Source organism: Egretta garzetta, unplaced genomic scaffold (genome assembly GCF_000687185.1).
Source record: "Egretta garzetta isolate BGI_Z169 unplaced genomic scaffold, ASM68718v1 scaffold553, whole genome shotgun sequence".
NCBI classification, from domain to species: domain Eukaryota; kingdom Metazoa; phylum Chordata; class Aves; order Pelecaniformes; family Ardeidae; genus Egretta; species Egretta garzetta.
Genome location: NW_009259328.1, coordinates 2,763,824 through 2,782,423, shown reverse-complemented (window position 1 = coordinate 2,782,423; position 18,600 = coordinate 2,763,824). Strand labels below are relative to the sequence as shown.

Below are 18,600 nucleotides of genomic sequence, written 5' to 3'. Positions count from 1 at the left end.
CAGCTGCCTTGTTCATACAAGATGTAGCTCTGGCTGTTCAACCCAAAACACCCAAGTGTTTTATCTCTTTCTGGGGTGTGCTTATTTTCACAGAAGGCAAGGCTGCAAGATGTAACGTATTTAAATGTATTCTGACTTTGTAATGGTGCCTCTAGTTTTTCCACCAGTTTTATCGTCCTTGCACTGAAAACTAGTTTTGCTTTAACCCATTATGAAAACTAGTAGTGCTTAATTAATTTTTACTACCTTGTAGCCTTTATGAGAGAGTCTTTGTTCATGTCAGATGAAAGATTGATGTGGCTGTGTGAACCAGAGCACATACTGGAGGTGCATCTAGCATGCTGGACCAGTCGCTTATTTATTAATATTCATGAGCCATCTCATTTAGTGGATGCTCTTGGGACTTGATTAAAGCAAGCAACACTGCTATTGGTGCTTGTGCTGTAGAGAGCTTTATCTAAGACAGAGCTAGTGTTGTCCTTGCTCTTGATGCTAGCGCTGACTACCTGCAGCATTTTACAGGACATCTGTGCAGTGCTTCTGCATAGCTCTTCTTAAATGACAAGTCAAACTGCAACGATAGAGAGAATAAATTTGAAATCACCTTTGTAAATGGTTGTTGCTCACTCCTGTAATTAGTCCTTTCTCTTTGTTCCCAAAGGTCCAGAGGAAGAAATGACCATGTAGATTCTACAGCTTGGGTGCAGCATAATGGGAAATGGTGAACGAAGTAGAGCTGGTCTGCAGCCTTGAACGCAGCCATTCTGCGGACCACTAGTCAGTCAGGGACACCTTGCATGCCAGAGGCATTCTCCACATCGCTCGCTGGACACACGCTGGATTCTTTTTAATTTCTTAGCTTGGAATTCAAGATTCCTTTCCTTCAATTTTTAAACAGTTTTAAGATTGTATCAACTATAACGAGTGGAGCAATATAATCAGCAACAATGGGTGACATGACAAATAGCGATTTTTATTCCAAGAACCAAAGAAATGAGGCCAACCATGCAGGAGAGTTTGGGTGCACACTGCAAGAACTGCGCTCCCTCATGGAACTTCGAGGAACAGAAGCAGTAGTAAAAATTAAAGAGACATATGGGGAAACAGAGGGGCTCTGCAGACATTTGAAGACATCACCAACAGAAGGTAAGCATATTTCTCTTCAGCTGAATTGGGGGACTTCACATAAGTGCTCTCCAGATAGTGAAAGAAAGAGGTTTTGTTTCAAGCCTGAACACAGTTCTCGTGGCGCTGCCATTATTCCCAACCATAATAAAACAAAAGAAGAGTCTTCAGATAAAGAAAATAAAAACAGTCTAGCTATAACTAAAGCTAACATGAGAATAAAAGAGGTGCTATCTATCCAAACAGCTAAATGCATTAATTCTTCCTTGAAAGGCAGACAAAAAAATTTGCACCTGTTCTATGGCATTATATAAAGAGGCTTTAACATACATGCTCTTGGGGGTACAGAGGTGCAGACGAGAATTCCTAGGTATTTAGACATCTTGAGAATATTAAATGACCTTTTGAGGTGCACATTGTTACTTTGTAGGTCAATATGTAATACATATATTTCGTGGTTACTAATCTTGACTTACTGTATTAACATAGTTTTGCTTAAGTTATCGATGTATAACTGTATCAACGTTTTTATTAGTTGGACTTTTGTATGTATAATTAAACACCTTACTTTGTTATGTTTAATAATACCAATTATAACTTTTCAATGTCTATTCTTCTAAGTGGTTTGGAGTTCTCTACCTGATCATCAGTCATTAGTGTAGTTTTCAACACTCATGCCAAGTATCTTCCTATAAAACACTGACAATGGTGTGATGCTTCCCTCTCCTCATGCAATTTTACTGTTCACCAATTTTCTTTTAGTGCAAGTAAAATTCTATTTAATTCTAAGAATTCTATTTTCATCACTGTATTTTAATATCCAAGGCATATTAGCACTTTTGGAAATTATACAGTCTTTGAGTCGGTAACATTTATCTTGTCTTGTAAAGTGTCCAAGATGTTCATTTCAAGTTATTTTTCAAGAAGCTAGAAGTGTTGGTTTTATTCCATTCTCTCCTTTTTTAAATTTATCATTTAGCTACCTCCTCTGTTTAAATGTTTTAAAGTCTTGTATTATTGGTGTAATGATAAACATGTCACTTGTAGTGTTGCATAGTATGATCTTATAAATTACACTAGTTGAAGGGTCCTAAAGGAGCAGCTATCAATGCCTCGTCTGCAAGTAAATTCTTCATGGTCTTGCACTTGATTATATACAGTCTCAGTATTGTTTAAACATTATAAACTATAAACCTGTGAACAGTACCTCTTCAGCAAAGGATTATTCAGCTAATTCTGTACTAAAATGAGCAGCAAACTCCAGCAGGGCTTCAGCATTCGTGTGCAGTCTTGTATTCCAGAGTAACTAGTGGCAAATGGAACATTTTATGACAGATCCTTCCCATTCTCCAGTCTTGCCCAAATATCTGATCCTTCAGACAGGTCCTCTTTTCCTGCCTGGAGATTGCTCCCAGTAGGAGTGCTGAGATAGGAAAATGAGACCCTGCTGCTTGTCTGGGATTTCCAGATGTCCGTCAGTCTTTCAGAGAGTGGCCTAATAGCTGTTGCACCTGAGAGAATTGACTCTTCAGAGAATGTGCAGTGATTTGGACAGATCCCTGACACAACTGGGGAATTCCAGACAGAAGTGTAGGATCTCTATATTTGCAGAACAGAATAAATACTGATTTCTAAATACCCTGCTAGGGATTCAGCATCTTAAATACCCCTCAGCAGTTTATAGAACGTCAAAGCTGAAGTCTAAGTCTGGGTGAGCCAAGATCACTTCAGTGACTTCAGTAAAGTTTTGCCAACTCATTCTAGCAGTTACCTGGTCAATGTGAACTTCAAAGGAGATGTTAATTGCATTATCTGTTCAATTTGTGACATCAGGGAAACTTAATTCCTCATATTGGAACAGAGTGTATGGATCCAACTAGTGTGGCATGCTGACTCCAGCAGTAATCTATATCTGATACTTCAGATAAGGTAACTTTCCTCTAAGCCTTATGTACACTTCATCACTTGTGCATTAGGGAAAAACAATTCCAGCTTCAAATGGCAATCAGCATAGCTTTGGAATCATGAAGACTCTGCTGGGTTTTAATTTTAAATTAGATCATATAACAGGAATTCCCAGTCACACTAAGTTTTCATCTTACTTTTAATTGTTTTGCTTGGAAAAAATGTTTTAGGAGGGAATCTCTGGAATATGTCATGTCAAACTCGGAAATTTTCATTTGAGAGAAATTATTCATAAGAGTTCAGTAGAAAAACTTTCAAGGCTTATGTCAAACATAAGCATATATTTAGGTGTAAGTCCCTAGCCATTGCTTTTGTTGTATCCAAACATAGTGAAAAAAGTTAAAATACCGTGAAGAGGATTTTCTTAAAGATACGACTATTCTTAGAGGAAAGAAACGTAATAGTTTCCTATATGTAAATGGAATTTTAACATCAAGTATATATGATTTAGAAATAAATTCTTGATACATATAATGGAGGCTCCCACGGAATTTTATCTTTTGGTATTTGCAGCAAACTGTGGATTCCCTGTGGCATATCTTTATGAGATCCCATAATTTGCCACTATGCCTGAAAATTACTTTTCCAACCAGCCTCTTCTTTGATGAAGCACAATTAACTGAACTTCCACTATTTTTTATAGTTTGGAGTGCTGCACATTTTCTACAGTTTTATGAGGAATAACAGAATAAGCATTACTGCAGGGCAATTCTTCTTTCAATAAACCCAATAAACTCTTGGCTAAGCAAGAGTCCTGGGTGAATATGAACGAAACAGCAAAAAGGACCTGACTGTAGAATTTGGTTCTTCCCAGGCTTGTAAGCTCTTTCAGAACTTATTTTCATAAAGCCTTTGTCATTTTGTGGGGTATGGCTTAAGTAGTTACTGGAACAGGGGAAGAAAATGTATCCTGGAAGCAGGCACATGATAATTTGGTAAAAATGGGGTCTAATCAGAATGTACTGGCTTACTCAACATTTAGGAAATAAGAAGTAGCAATTAGCTGAGAGTTTACTCAGCAATTCATTTCCCATGTTAATATTTGATGTACCACCTACGGACTGGTGGAATCAATCGCTTAACTGAAAGTGCCTTTTTGAAGCTCTGCTTTAAAGGGCTTGAACTTCTCAAGGTAAGACATTTTATGCATAACTCGAATGTTATTTATACTGTTGTGAAGATACACTTACCAGTGTTTTCTGAACTCCTGTATTAATCAGTGTGGAGCTTTAAAAGTCTGCTGAATGTTGAGTAGAATAATATTTGCATGCTGAATGAATTCATAACATTATTATGGATTACAAGGCTTCAGTATCTTTAAATTTTCTTTGATCAGTTTTCTAACTATAGATGCAATTTGGATCCCAGCTCTTGGTTATGCCTGAGGGATTTCCTGCATTAAAATGATTGTATTATAATGAAAAGCTACCATTTAAGCGCTCATAAAAAGAACGTCCCCAAAAATCTATGGTAATACTTTCTATGAAAAAACACAGATATGTGTCTCCTTGAATTTTCTTTAAAAATATTTTTATTCATATTTGTTTCACTTTCATTATTTGAGTAATACAGAAAATAAGCAGGACTTAGTGCTGCAAAACAGCACTGAATCCCCCACTGGGCAGAGCTGTGGTGACAGTTGTATAATTTTCCGTGCAATCTGAGTCTCTGAAGCCCACTCGAGCATCAGTGATACCTTGTAAAGGACATCTGGTAAAATGTGATGAGTTAGTTGGCTGAACAGTGCATAACTGTATTTTATGTAGTACTTTTTATGTAGTATGGACCAATGTGCAGTAAGTTTTTCATCTACATTCCCTTCGTATTACAAACATGTTTATTCCTTATCAGAATACATTAGTGAATTAAATTTCATGATTTCTTGCTTAAAATACTTGGATGCAGTAATTTCCAACATGGGTGAAAAGTGAAGCTGTATATAATGATGCTTCTTTCATTTTTATACAAAGAAAAAACTTTTCCCGTGGTGACACCTGTGCGATCAGGCCTGCAACAGCACCTTCAAAAGATGTTACACGTCAGTGATAGTGTTACAGCGTTACAGGAGAAGTTTTTCTGTTGGTGTTTGCAGATCCCCGACAGGCTAAACTTCTAGAGACGGTCTTGTGGAGTGTGAGGACACCTCAGATGCGACATTATTATCTTATGTGAGCTGGGGGAACCTACTTTTAATACGAAAAATGCAAGTTTGGGTTTTTTTTAGCTGTAGTTCTCTTAGGATACTGTAAAAAGCCTTCGTGGCATGAGAAAGTATCAATTAGCACTTAAATGATAATATTTCTAGTGTAGAAGTTGACTTTCTAATCATCATCACTGCCCTTAGTTAAGATAGATACAAGATAAGTTACTCTCTCTTTTTTCAAATGCATATTTGTTACACAGGAGATATGGACTGAGTATCAATTAAGCCAACTCTGTAGGTGTATTTATCTTTCATTATTACAATCTAAAGAGCCTTTTACAATTTTAACTATGAAGTAAAAGATGAACAACGACTGAATACAACAAAATCAACCAGTTGCTTTTAGTACTTGCTAATTTTGGTTCCTTAAGCTTGCTTCTATAAAAATACACCTTTAATAACTTAATATTCTATTTTGAAGCTAATCTTGCTATTACATACTGAATTTCAGTTAGGTGTACCACTATGTTGTTATATGTTAAATTAGCTTCAGATATGTATAGAATTTAGAAAGAAATTGAGATAGGAATGAAAGATACTTGATTTAGACAAATAAAAGTTTAAAATAGAAATAGAAAATAATGGATTGTCAGAGATTCAAATCTGTGAAATCACACTGTCAAAAATAGATTATTAAAGAAATTGATAATAGCATAATTTTAGCTGTTGTTAAAAGAAGACACTTAATTGTGCATAAACCATCAAATATTATGTAGAAGTTCAAGATTTTCTTAATTTATTTTAAATTCAAGGTTGGGATAAATATTATTCTTCTCATGAAATTATTTTTTTTTAAAAGCCCTGTTGCTAGCTCTCCTGAAGTAGATTTTAAGAATCCGGTGATGACCTGCTCATCCTCTCCCCAGATCACCATGCTGTCTAATTCCTCATCCTTATTTGTGGTGTCAAAACATAACTTGTAGTTTGGGCCAATTTGCCAACACACCCAGGCCAGAAGCCAAACTCCAAGTACACATCTAGTCCTTATTTGTACATGTTCTCTCCACATGGAAGGATTGCTTTAAACAATGAAAACAGACTTCCCCATGAAAAAAGCCTTCAGTATTGTCACGGCAAAGGCCTCTAAGGGTTGCGTTTCGCAACACTTTTCCTACCTTGCATGGGAAAAAAACAAGCTTTAACCTTGTATTTTACCTAGTTATTCATGCAGTGTGAAGTGTGGCTGAGCTGGTAAGAACTCGTGATAATGTTTTTCTGTAGTCACTTCAATAAACAGTTGTTGCCTTTGCTGGGCTGCTCAGGTCCCCCTGAGCTGTGCTGAGCAAAGTGACCACTTCAGTGGGCAGCTGGTTGGCTAAGGAGGAAAGCGGCTGATTCAGTTGCTGATCCCCTGACAGGTACCACAGATGGACTTGTGCTGCCTTTACCTTTAGGGACACACCTGGGAAAGCCGGGACAGTGCCTGCCTGCCTGGGACCAGCGGGAAGCATGGGAAGGGACACGCGGTGTGCACCTGGCGGCCTCCCCTTTTGCTCCCTCCCTGCTTGCACCCAGGGGCTCCTCCTGCCCCTGCATGCTCACCACAGAGAAAAGCGCTGACGCAATTATTATTTATCTGGCTCTTTGCAGCTCTGTTCGGTGGGGAAATGCTGGGTCTGGCCCAAGTTCATATTACACACCATTGTCATAATAGGTCTTTCAAGATTGTCAACATATGGAAAAAATCTCGGCGAGATGGTTGTGTGTTAATAACTCATGTGAGGCAAGGAGTTTTGCTTTGGCATACAGTACTGTCTCAAAGTCCTATATAACATGCCTGTTAATGTTGTAATGCTTGGCCTGAGCGAGGTTGAAGTTGGCTTTTATGTTTCTGTATTTTGACGTGTCTATCAGCACAGTGCCGTGCAGATGTGCTGGTGCAGGGATTTCTGCACCGGGCTTGTGGGATGTATGTTATTTATCCATAAAATAATATCTACATGTTTAAGGACTTGAGAGGAGTGCATGGAGCATTCTTGGCAACTGCAGTTATTTTCCTTATCTACTATTTCCATTGTTTGTGTAATGGAACAGCAAACATTCTTCCAAAGGTTACCCAAACATAAGCATCTCAAATGAATGGCTGAGATTTTTCTAAGTGATAAGTACAATTTCATTGCTCGTTTTGTTTCTGGGTTTTGGCATGCTGTGCTCCTTGCTGATTTACTTTGGCTTTGTCCATTTACTTGTAGAAAACTGGAGAAATATTGCATAATGCATTTTCCCCATAAAGCTTTTAAAATAAATATAAGCTAGATCACCTGCTCCTTTGAGAATCCTAAATGGTTTGCAAAAAGCTTCTCTCTGTAGCCAGCATTGCTTTAAAATAAGGATAAGAAAGAAAGCAAGCAAGTGAATGTCTTTTGCCTGTTTTATTAGGTAGCATCAGAGATTTTCTGAGGCCAGTGCTGATTTATATATGTAATTACCCAGGAGGTCATCTTCCTTTCAACAATTATCTTACTTTAGCAGGTGCAAGACTTTTAGAAAGGAAGCTATTTTCATGCAAACTGAATTGCCCTTCCCTTTAAGACAGTACATTAAATACATGCAGGCAATGTTTACTGACTACAGACATAGGTTCTGCTATTGCACCTCGGATTTAGATGAACAGAATAACGAATGGGTGTGAGATTTTGCACAGGTCTAATGTTTGTTCGTTGTAATTAGCTCAGTTACAACTACAATGTATTGTAAGTCAAAAGAAAGTCTAGCCCAGTAACTTTAAGTAATTCTTTCCCTCTTTCTGAAGAGGTTATTGTAGGTTAACATTTGCTATAATGTATTGGGCCACAGGTTTCTCCTTGATCGAAATACCATGATGCAATACAAAATAGTAAGTGATGGAAAGTGTTGCCATTATATGGTGCAGTTGATAAATGTGTAGTCCTGTTCTTAGAAATAGTGGTTTGAGTTTGTTGGCATAACTAGCTTGTTTGTGGTGTGAAAAAAGATGAGGCCTGATCTTTAATATAATAGCAACGGTGTACGTAATGAAGTAATTTTTAGATTTCATAAACTCTGGCAGTTACGTCGGTTGTCAAAATTACAAAGTAGGATTACGTTAGTGGTGCTCCCGCAGAAAAAGGCAATTAGTCCTTTGCTTGGAGGATCAAAAAGGTGTTCTGTTGTGTGCGCTTTCATGCACATGTATCAAAGTGGCTTCTGTGCTGAGAAGGGAAAAGCTGTGCGTACATCAGTGATGGTAAAGACAGACCTGAAGGGAGGAGAGGAGCGTGGAGCTGCCGCTGAGCTACGTTGCAGCTACCTTTGCCAAGCATGCCTATTTTCTGTGGAGCCTATGTAAGAGTAACAGTGCTGCAGAGGAAAAAAAACCCAAAAACCCATGTAATGAATGCCTTACTTCTCTTGTATTGCAGGGCTTAGAAATCCATAAATATATATAGTGTGTCAGCCTTGAGTGAGAGCTGATTTATCTTCATTTTGTTCTTGTTTTGAGAAAGCTGCAGGAAGAAAGCAAAGTCCATTATACCAAATGAATAATCCAATCGATGTAGCCAGTTTGCCCTTGATGAAATTAAGCTTTGACTTTGCAGTGTATCAGAGAGAGTGAAGGGGGTTTTGCCGTGTTTTGTCAGTGTCCTATGAAAGCAAACAGTTGACATGCAGTGGTTTTATCCTTTTGCAACTGGCCCAGTGAGAGGGAACAGAAGAGCACAGCCCTTAATCAGCTGTCTCAGCTGACACTTATGGGGGCGCAAAAAGTGCTCCCTTTACAATGCCACCTCAAAATTTAAAGATAAAACAATTACCTGTATCTCTGTTAGGCATCACCCGACTGTTTGCCAAGTGGCCCTGCTAGCACTGATGCTGCTTCCAGTTGAGCCACGGGAATTGGAAAACTTTGCTACTAAAGTCTTTGTAAGGATCACCTGTGGACTGGACAGATGACAACAAATGCCATTCCTTGCAGTAACTGAAATGTTTTTTTACTCAGCATTGTATTTATATATTTTCATTCTGTTATTTGTTGAGAGAGGGAAAGTCTTTCGGATAAAGTATTGAAAAGTCTCATCACTGGGGCAGCAGCTTTCAATACGCAAGTCTGAGTTCAGCAGCCTTGCAAGTGGAATTGGCATCACTGAGTGATCGGTCATTTTTCTTTTGATGAGAACAAATATGAACAGACTTGGGATAAGAACAGTGTCAGATGCAGTAATGATTTCCTGCCTCCTGTTCCCTTTTGCAATTGCTACTTATCCTTCAAAGCTCGACTGATCAAATTTACTGTTTCCATCTGTTTTCCAAGAAGTCAAAGGTTGATGGTGTTTGACATGCCTGTTGTTTATAAAGGTGAGGTGAGTGGAAAACAAAGCCAAAGATATATTTTTGGCACTCAACTCAGTGTGCTTCCAAGACAAACATAACTGCATTTCGTCAATACTGATTCCCTTTAATGTGATGCATTCATAGTTCCTGACTTGCCTTCTAAGTATGTCTTGAAATTATTTCTACCCATTGCCAGTAATGTTTGCCATCTCTGTCTAGGTGTTCTAGAAAGTACGCTTGCAGTTGCAGATCCCAAAAGGTATAAGGACAGAGAAGGTCTCCCCATACATCTTGAAAAACTGATGGTCACCTCTGACATAAAGAACCCGTTTTCACTGATAATAGATGACACAGTCTGGGCTAGCTTGCAGCATGGTATAGTAACTTTCTTTTTAACTTTTAAAGAAAAAAAAAATCCTTTGAGTGCTCGTTAGGAATCTCATTCCTTGCCCTTGCCTTGGAGCTGGTAAAACAATGCATTTTAATGTCCTGTCCTTTTTACCAGTCCAGAACTTGGCAACGCAGCCACGGATTATATTAAATGCAGAGTGTTTCTGTTGCATAATAGAAATAGCTGGGTGTATGTAGCTGCTATTTCTGTAACAATAGCATTTACTAGCCCTTGTTACATCTTTGCTTTCAAATGAAATTCTTTAGGGACTGCAGATACTCTTTTCCTGTGTGGATTGTGAGCTGAGTCAGTTCTGTGAAAAGACTCAAAAACCTGAGCTTCCACGGGCTGTGTTCCTCCTTTGATTATTCCTTCTGCATTTTGTGCCAATTTCTCCTCCCCACCACTTCCCAGAGAGGAACTGTCTTTTTCAGTATGAGGGCAGTTTAGATACAGTCCTCTAAGGTACAAAAAGACTGAAAAAATGAATAGTAGGGTGGAAAATGGACCAAATTATAGAGTAGCTCAAGAGCTGTCATGACTCTTTTTTTCTGATTAGCATTGGAGATGAGGGAAAATAGGGAATAGCCCACTTCTTTACAGGTGTGCTTGAAAGGAGAGCTTGCCCTTGAAGTAGTTACAAAAGAATGAGAGGAGAATTTTCTTAATGCATTCAATAAGTATCCTATTAGATGCAGCAGAATTTCTCTTTGACTTCATAAATGAGGGCATAGCTTCTCCGATGCTATAGGCTGAATACTATTTGTTCAGGGTCATGTTAGCATTAATGCAGGGAGACAAATGTATGGTAATGCTCTAAAATTACAGTGCAGCTATTAAGTTATAATCTTAGAACTTAGCATAAGGATTATCCTAGGCACCTCAGTTAATTCTTTGATTAACCAATACAATAAATCTACTTGTAATTTTTTCACAGCCTTTTCTAGCAGTTTTGTGTGGCGAATTGGAGCACCGTGAGTTTCCTTGTGCTTGCCTCACTTCAGTCGTGTGTTGGCCCTCACCCTTTCCATGACACAGGGTCTGAATTTTAAAGGAACAAAGATTCCTTTCTGAGCCAGTGGGGGTGGGGGAGGTGGGGTTGTGGTTTTTGGGGTTTTGTTTTGTTTTTTTAATTACACCCTGAAGTGGTTTTGCATTCATTTAAAAAAACCCATAACCTAAAGTAGTAGAGAATTGTTGCATTACATCATCATTCTACTTTGCCAGTAGGGTCATGACTGTTGCATGGTTTTGAGTGAACAGCAGAGGTCATCCCGCTTGACATTTGTGGTCTTGCAGTACTGCAGCCAAAATATATGCCTTTTCTTGAACTGTAGTCCTGCAGTTGACTTTTAGCCCATGAAAACCTTGGAGTACATGAAGATGATTGTCCTGGTGAAAATCCCTCCTGTTAGTGCTAATTGATTGAAAGGGTAAAGCAGCAGTGATGAGCCTGGCCAAAGTCAGAACCTATTATTTTCACTATGAAAATTGTCTGGGTTTTCTAAAGAAAAACCTCAAAAAAAACATTAAAGCTACCCCTGTTCCCTACAGAAGTACGGTGTAAATTTGGAAAAGTATTCAATTGTTAAGGTGTGCTCACCTGCTGACTTTGTACACATCTGATGTGATGACGGTGCAGTCCTTGGGCTTCTCCTTTGTTCTATTGTTTTCTCAAGTCAGTGCGTTTGTGCGGTTGCAAGGGCAGCCTGACAGAGCTGACCCTGTCTCTTGGTTCATTAACATACATCAAGTAGTTGTGAAACTAAACTGCAGAACAGTGTACTTAGTTAGGAGTTCAGAACAATTGCTTTTCAGACTTGAGAAATAATACGCTGAAGGAAACCATAAAAGTAAATTGTTGGTGACTGCCAGTATTCTGGGTGTACCGAACGGGAGTGACACGGTGCTACATGAGGCTGTTGCATGAGTGCTGTACTGGCCCTAGGAAGCTAAATTTGCTGGTTTCTGGTGCTGGCCTTGTCAGTAACCGATGCTTCAAAGCTATAGGTGGTGAAGGACTCTACAAATAAATTTTAAAAATTTACAAGATAACTAAGGAAAAAGGTATAAATATGTCATTGGTTTTGTTCCTAAGGAAGCCTCTGTGATTGTGTTAACACCTTCTGCCACTTCGCCTGCTTATAAACATGAAAGCTCTTCTGCTTCAACCCACGAAGTAAAAACCATAACCCGACACTACAGATGTGATTTGTCATCCAAACCCATCATGCACTCTGGATCATTAGATGGATATGAATAGCATGGTGTATTACCAGAGAAATGAAAACAATTTTAGCTGAGTTAGTGTATTGACTGTGCAAAGATCAGTTGTTTTCTTCAATGAGTTGTTCCTGATTGTTTCGTTTTGTTTAGCGCTACAGTGTAGCTGAAGTAATTTGCTTAAATATGAAATATCAGATGGCAGAAGTCATTAAGCTCAAATTGTCTTATTGACTGTTTTAAAGTGACCTCTCAGTAGAGGACAAAGAATACAACCAGTTCGTTAACATGCGTGCGTACTACTGCTCTAAAATACTGCATACGAGCCGAGAATGAGCCTGTGTTAAAGTTTGTGCTGAATGTTAAATTAATATCTTGGAAGAAACAGAGATTTTCTGCCTTCAACCCTGAAGAGTGTGCACGGTAAAAAATCTGGTGAGTTTGAAGTGATTTAAAAATAACTCTGAGTACGACAACTGTTTCAGCATTACTGACATACAAAGACTTTTAAGGTGAAATCAGTGATAGTTTGGTGGGTTTTTTCGCCCCAAACCTAGATGTTATTTTTAATTCCTGATGTTAATCCTGTTTAACAAGGCTATCAGTGTGGCATGTTTTACCATGAGACGCTGACAGTGCTTTCTGCTGCCCCACTTTTCCGGAGGGATCGATGCTGACGTTAATGTTGCTGCAGCTAGCAGCTTAAAATCATGGAGAAAAATCTATTGGTTCTTGCTGTACAGTGGCAATCAATAGCATTCCCTGGATGTAAAAATCTTCGCATCTCTTCTGTTCTGCCCTTCTCTCCTATAAATCTTCCCGTGCTCAGCAGCTGCTACAAGGGACACCTCACCTCACTGTATGGACGTGCAATGTCCCTTCAGTGATGATGCCAGCCATGCTCTTACGAGTTACTTGCAGCCACTGTTTACTGGGTGAGGTTGACTGCTGGCATCCTTCCCTGGAGAATCAACTGAGCACTTTTGCAAGCCTGTCATCTTTTCTATCTAGTCATGTTCATGTAGTGACAGCAAACTGAATTTTAAATGAGGTATTTAAAATTAATGCCCTGAATCTGGGACCCAGTTTGGAATCCCTTAGATTTCTTGTTTGATTGGGTCGCTATTTTGTCATGATTTAGTGGGACCGTCCTTCTCTCTTACTGTTGCTTAAAAGTTATGAATTTTATTTGGGGGACTTCTTCAGTCTTTCTAGATGTCTTAAAGCATTCAGTTGCATGAGGTTGCCATCATATCTTTAAGAAGAAATTTTTGCCCGTTTCATTTGAATTTGGGAGGTGGAAGGAGAGGAATAGACTTAAGCCTGTTTTCATTCAAAACATTTTTATAAAGTACATTCTGCTGTTAAAAACTGATAGCCCATCTTATCTGTCTGGGACTGTCCATGAAAGCTGTGGTAGCCTTGTTGGGTTAACAAGTGACTGGCGGTGGCTTGACTGGAATAATTTATGCTTCTTGCTGATGTTGCACTGTCAGCAAAATCTGTAGCATGTGTGTAGTTGCACAGGCAAAGCAACCTTTGACTGGTGTCTCTTGTCTGCTGGGGGAACAGGTTTAAGCTCCATTTGTTGAAGTTGCTGCCTCCCATATCAGAAAAATTCCTTTCCAAAAGGGGGATTCCCTGTGTAGCAGTATTACATTAAACCATTAGTTAGGGTTTTTTCCCCTATTTGCTAGGTATATATTTTAAAATTATCTTGTTCACTACTTTTACCACAGTAGAAACCAGAGGGGAAAAAAAAAATCTCCAAAATGAATTCTTGTATGCACAGGAGCTTTCAGAAAAGTTGCTTAGCTTTACTCCAGAAAGAGGGGCAGACCTGCATGAGAAGGGGCCTGCATGCCTTCGGGGGACAGAAGAGGGGATCGCAGAGCCAGGGGATGACAATCACAGATCGCTGCTTCAGAGCTCCCAACTGTTATGAAAATGCAATGCATGTCAGTTTTGTACACCTGCCATGAGAAAACAGCATTCTAGTAGATTATAAGTAACAAACATAATAAATGTGCTCATATACATATATAATCTCTAGAAGGCATTTATTCATATTGCAAATTATCCATGTTTCCTTGTGTTACTGAATAGTTGCATACGTTGGTGTGAGTGGTCAATAATGATAGAAATGTTGCCCTGGTAAATTTAAGTAATCTAGTTATCCAAACGTGATTGTTTGAAGACGAAGCAAAACATTAAACGACATGTACAGAACCTAAAATTGAAATTCTCCCCCCGCAGTGTGTTCAAGCTTGCAGGCACAGTAGTATATCTATTCATTTGTTATGTATAAGTAGCAACATTTATTCTAGGACATCTCTAGTGAGGTATGGAGAACTGGAAGGAGCTATAAACTATTTCTGTGTTCTTTAGTATGCAAGACTTATATGGCTGTGCAAATGTATGCCCTGCTATGAATATCTGTATTTTCCATATTTAAAATGCAGTATACTGTTCCTACTCGTGGACTTTTCCATATCTTAATTTATATGCTTATAGACAATCTGAAACAAGTAATGCCAAAGTTGTATTCTCACATGGTTTCACACCAAACCATTCTTTCTTCACCTGCTTCCGTTGTCCTTTGACTGTGTCTGTTTTTTCCTGATACCCATTTCTTTTACTGCTCATTTGCTTTTTGCTCTCTATCTGGTATTTTTTTCTATTCTACTGCTTCCTGGAGGTCTTTCTCAAAGATCTCTACATTTGAATTGGTTGTGAACTCATCCCTGTGGCCTCAGGCAGTTCCTCTTTTATTAAGAGAGATACCTCTACAAACCAAAGTCTTTTGAGAAGACCATGTACTTTCTGGCATTGATCAGGTCACGTGTTGGGCATTTGCCCTATTTGAACTTAGGCCTTGTGGCAGAACTGTATCTTTTTTATTTGGTTAGGTTGCTCTACAGAACGGTGGTGATCAATTCAATGTCACTTGTACAACTGGTTAATTATGACTGCATTGAGTATTAAATCTTGGCAGCAGATTTAATGTTGACTATTACAGGCAAATAGTTTGGCATGACTCTGAATAAGTCTACTTGAGATATTAAATACGTTTGATGCAGTTGAGCTAGGGTATCAAATGAGTAACTAGATGGTCTTCTGTAAATGTATGTACTGGTTTCCAGTTGAAACTATTTTAAGACCAGCATTTATCTTCAAAGTTGGCTTGTGGCTTTAAAAAAAACAAACAAACCAAAAACTCAACGAAATTTTACAGTGATTTTCATACCATTTAAAATTATATCAGTTTTTATTTCTGAATCTTTGAAAAAACAAATTAAAGTTGTTCTTGCTGGAAGGGCTTTCAAGAAAAATATGTTTGCAAAAGTGAATTTTTAAAACTTCTGCCACTTTTCACTGCATGAGATAATTCATGCTAAAACTGGCAGGCTGAAGTTCAGTATTTTATTTTAAATGAGGGGAAAGATTGGCTACTTGTGTTCATGTTTTCAGACATACGGGAATTGTTTTTTATTAAATTCTGTCTCCTGGCTTAACCGTTATTTTGCTCAAGTCAGTGATGAAATTTCTATTTCCTCCTTAAGCAAGATAATTTACATTTTGAGTTTTGGGCATATCAGAAGAATTTTAAATACTTTTTAGCAAAGATATTATTAATTTAACATTCAGTATATTTATGACAAAATCATTTTAACTGGTAAAGTTTTACAATATTGTTAAAATGAATGGGTTTTGGTGCTTTGATTCATTAATCTACTCTACTCTTAAGAAATCAAGATGTAATTATTTAAAAAAAAATTGGTTGTGAAAATAATATTGAGGTCATTGTTTTTGATAGGAAAAGGTTGAAGGCGATAAGGTATAATGATATGAGCAGATACTAATTTTTCTACCTAAAATATCTTTGTTTAAAGTCAACTATTTCCTACTTAAGGTTTCATTATACTTATTGAAAAGCGCTTGAGATAATTTTGGTTTTGAGCACTAGGATGAACCCTGGAATAGCAACTTGTAGAACCTTAATTAGTTGTACTGAGCTCAATGTGTAAAGCAAAGTAAAGCAGATAGTATTTCTCCTAGTCGAGACATACTCAGAAGAGTTCTTTACAAATCAAAGTTTATAGCGAGAACTTTGTTTCCGCCAGAACACCAATGCTCTTACTTTCCCATTCAGTGTCCAACATCATAAAAGACTAATTGTACATAATCCTTAGAAAAATATAAGCATAAAATTAAAGGAAAAAATAATAGCTTTAAAATAGCTAAACGTGTTTAAAAATACTAGGGGCTGTAGTACATTGGAAGTGTTAGAAAGACCATGAAAGAGAGAAGAAAGTGTTAGGAAGTGAAAGTACAGCAGCACCCTCTCATATGTTGGTAATCTAAGGATTCAAACACATTTTGATTCTGTATGAACTGCGTGAGTGCCTAGAGTATGCGTTGGCAAGAGTAAAGTCTAGGTAATAGTCCAGCAATAAAGTATTAGGCTCAGTACAAAGTAACCTTACTGAAAAGCCAAACACTGGTTTATACAATAATCTAACAACTCATTAAAGGCAGTTGGCAAGCAAAGCTAATTAATAAGCATGTCCATGTCTTTACAGAGGTGAACACCTGGTGTTCTATTTAATATTGAGTCAGTATTTAAGTAAGGTGAGCTGGCAGGCAAAATTAATTAATATATTCATTCAGTTTATCAAACTACAGTCTTTTTATATAGCTCATCCTGAGCTGGGGGATGTTTAACAGGAAAGGTGATGGCAATTTTTACACTGCACCAGTTTTTGTTTCTGTTTGGCTGTTATTTTACAGTAGGTAAAAGGACCCCATTTCATGCAAAAAGAGTCCACTGTTAGCATAATCTTCTCTGCAGTAGGTATAATTAATGTAGGAAAAATTGTTCGGGGTTGGGGTTTTTTTGGTTTTGTTTTTTTTTTTGGCTTAACGCTTAAGACAAAATTGCATTCCCAGATACAGTCTATTAAGCATATGGAGCTAACTGGATTTGTAACTACCATCAACATTATGATAGTGGGGCCCTTAATAGTCTGTAGACTTCCTGGAACTAAACATGATCCAGTAATAAATGCTCTTCTTAATGGGCAGTGCTATTGCCCAGTATTTATTCAGAGTCACTTTTCTGTACAACAGGGCTAGGTCCAAGGTGCCATTGGCTCACCAGGGAGGAGAGGAAGAGTTTGCTTTTCCAGAAGGGCTTATCTGTCGTAGGTAAAAGGACCCCATTTCATGCAAAAAGAGTCCACTGTTAGCATAATCTTCTCTGCAGTAGGTATAATTAATGTAGGAAAAATTGTTCGGGGTTGGGGTTTTTTTGGTTTTGGTTTTTTTTTTTGGCTTAACGCTTAAGACAAAATTGCATTCCCAGATACAGTCTATTAAGCATATGGAGCTAACTGGATTTGTAACTACCATCAACATTATGATAGTGGGGCCCTTAATAGTCTGTAGACTTCCTGGAACTAAACATGATCCAGTAATAAATGCTCTTCTTAATGGGCAGTGCTATTGCCCAGTATTTATTCAGAGTCACTTTTCTGTACAACAGGGCTAGGTCCAAGGTGCCATTGGCTCACCAGGGAGGAGAGGAAGAGTTTGCTTTTCCAGAAGGGCTTATCTGTCAAAGAAGAAGATGGAGTAGGCCTAAACCTTTGCATACAACTGTGTTTATCATCAAAAGGCACAATACTGCTTGAAGCTATTATGCGAGAGTTTGTCTACGTGGATCTACTTTTCAGCTGGGAATCTGTTGCAATTTACTGCTTGAGTCTGCTGTTTGTACTCATCCTTCTGGGCAGTGTACTCAGATTTGCACTCTCATCCTTTTAGGAGGAGTGAAAATATAGAAGTTTCAGTCTACAGAAACACTTACTCAAAAATTTGACCATTCTTTAAACCTGAATCAGCAACTGATAAATGCCACCTTGACACCACCTGAAGAGCTGACAACTTTATTTCAGTTATTTTAATAAAAGAATCTTAAATGACCAGGTCACCTAAATAAAGCACTGAGAGTGCTGGGCTAACAGACTTAGAGGAAAATTTAGCTATGGGTTTATTGTATCAAAAAGTATGTCAGACAAGGGTAAGATGGATCTTCCTCAGTGTCATGTTAGCTTAGCCTTGTGTGCTCTACCTAGTGTAATTTAATATGGTATCAACCATCCTTGAAAATTGTTTCTTGCTTGCAGTTTGACTTCCAATGTCCCAGGATAAATATGTATTTTTTTCTTCAATTCAGGTGGGTATGTTTAGAAGTCCACATTTAGACTGAGTGAAAATTTAATCTTTCACTCAGAATATCTTCTGTAAATGCTGATAATGCTAACAATTTTGTGTATGTGGTGTTGTTATAGTAGCTGTTTCTGAAAAGTAACATTTTAAAGTGAGTATGATCACAGTTACT

General features: G+C 38.0%; 1 protein-coding gene across 1 annotated transcript in view; it reads left to right on the top strand.

The window, feature by feature from the left end:
* The first annotated feature begins 947 nt into the window (after positions 1-947).
* The window catches only part of ATP2B2 (ATPase plasma membrane Ca2+ transporting 2), a 192,912-nt gene continuing 175,259 nt past the window's right edge, over positions 948-18,600 (top strand). The window contains 1 exon segment of the mRNA XM_035892214.1: positions 948-1,146. Coding sequence (XP_035748107.1) covers positions 948-1,146 — 199 coding nt within the window.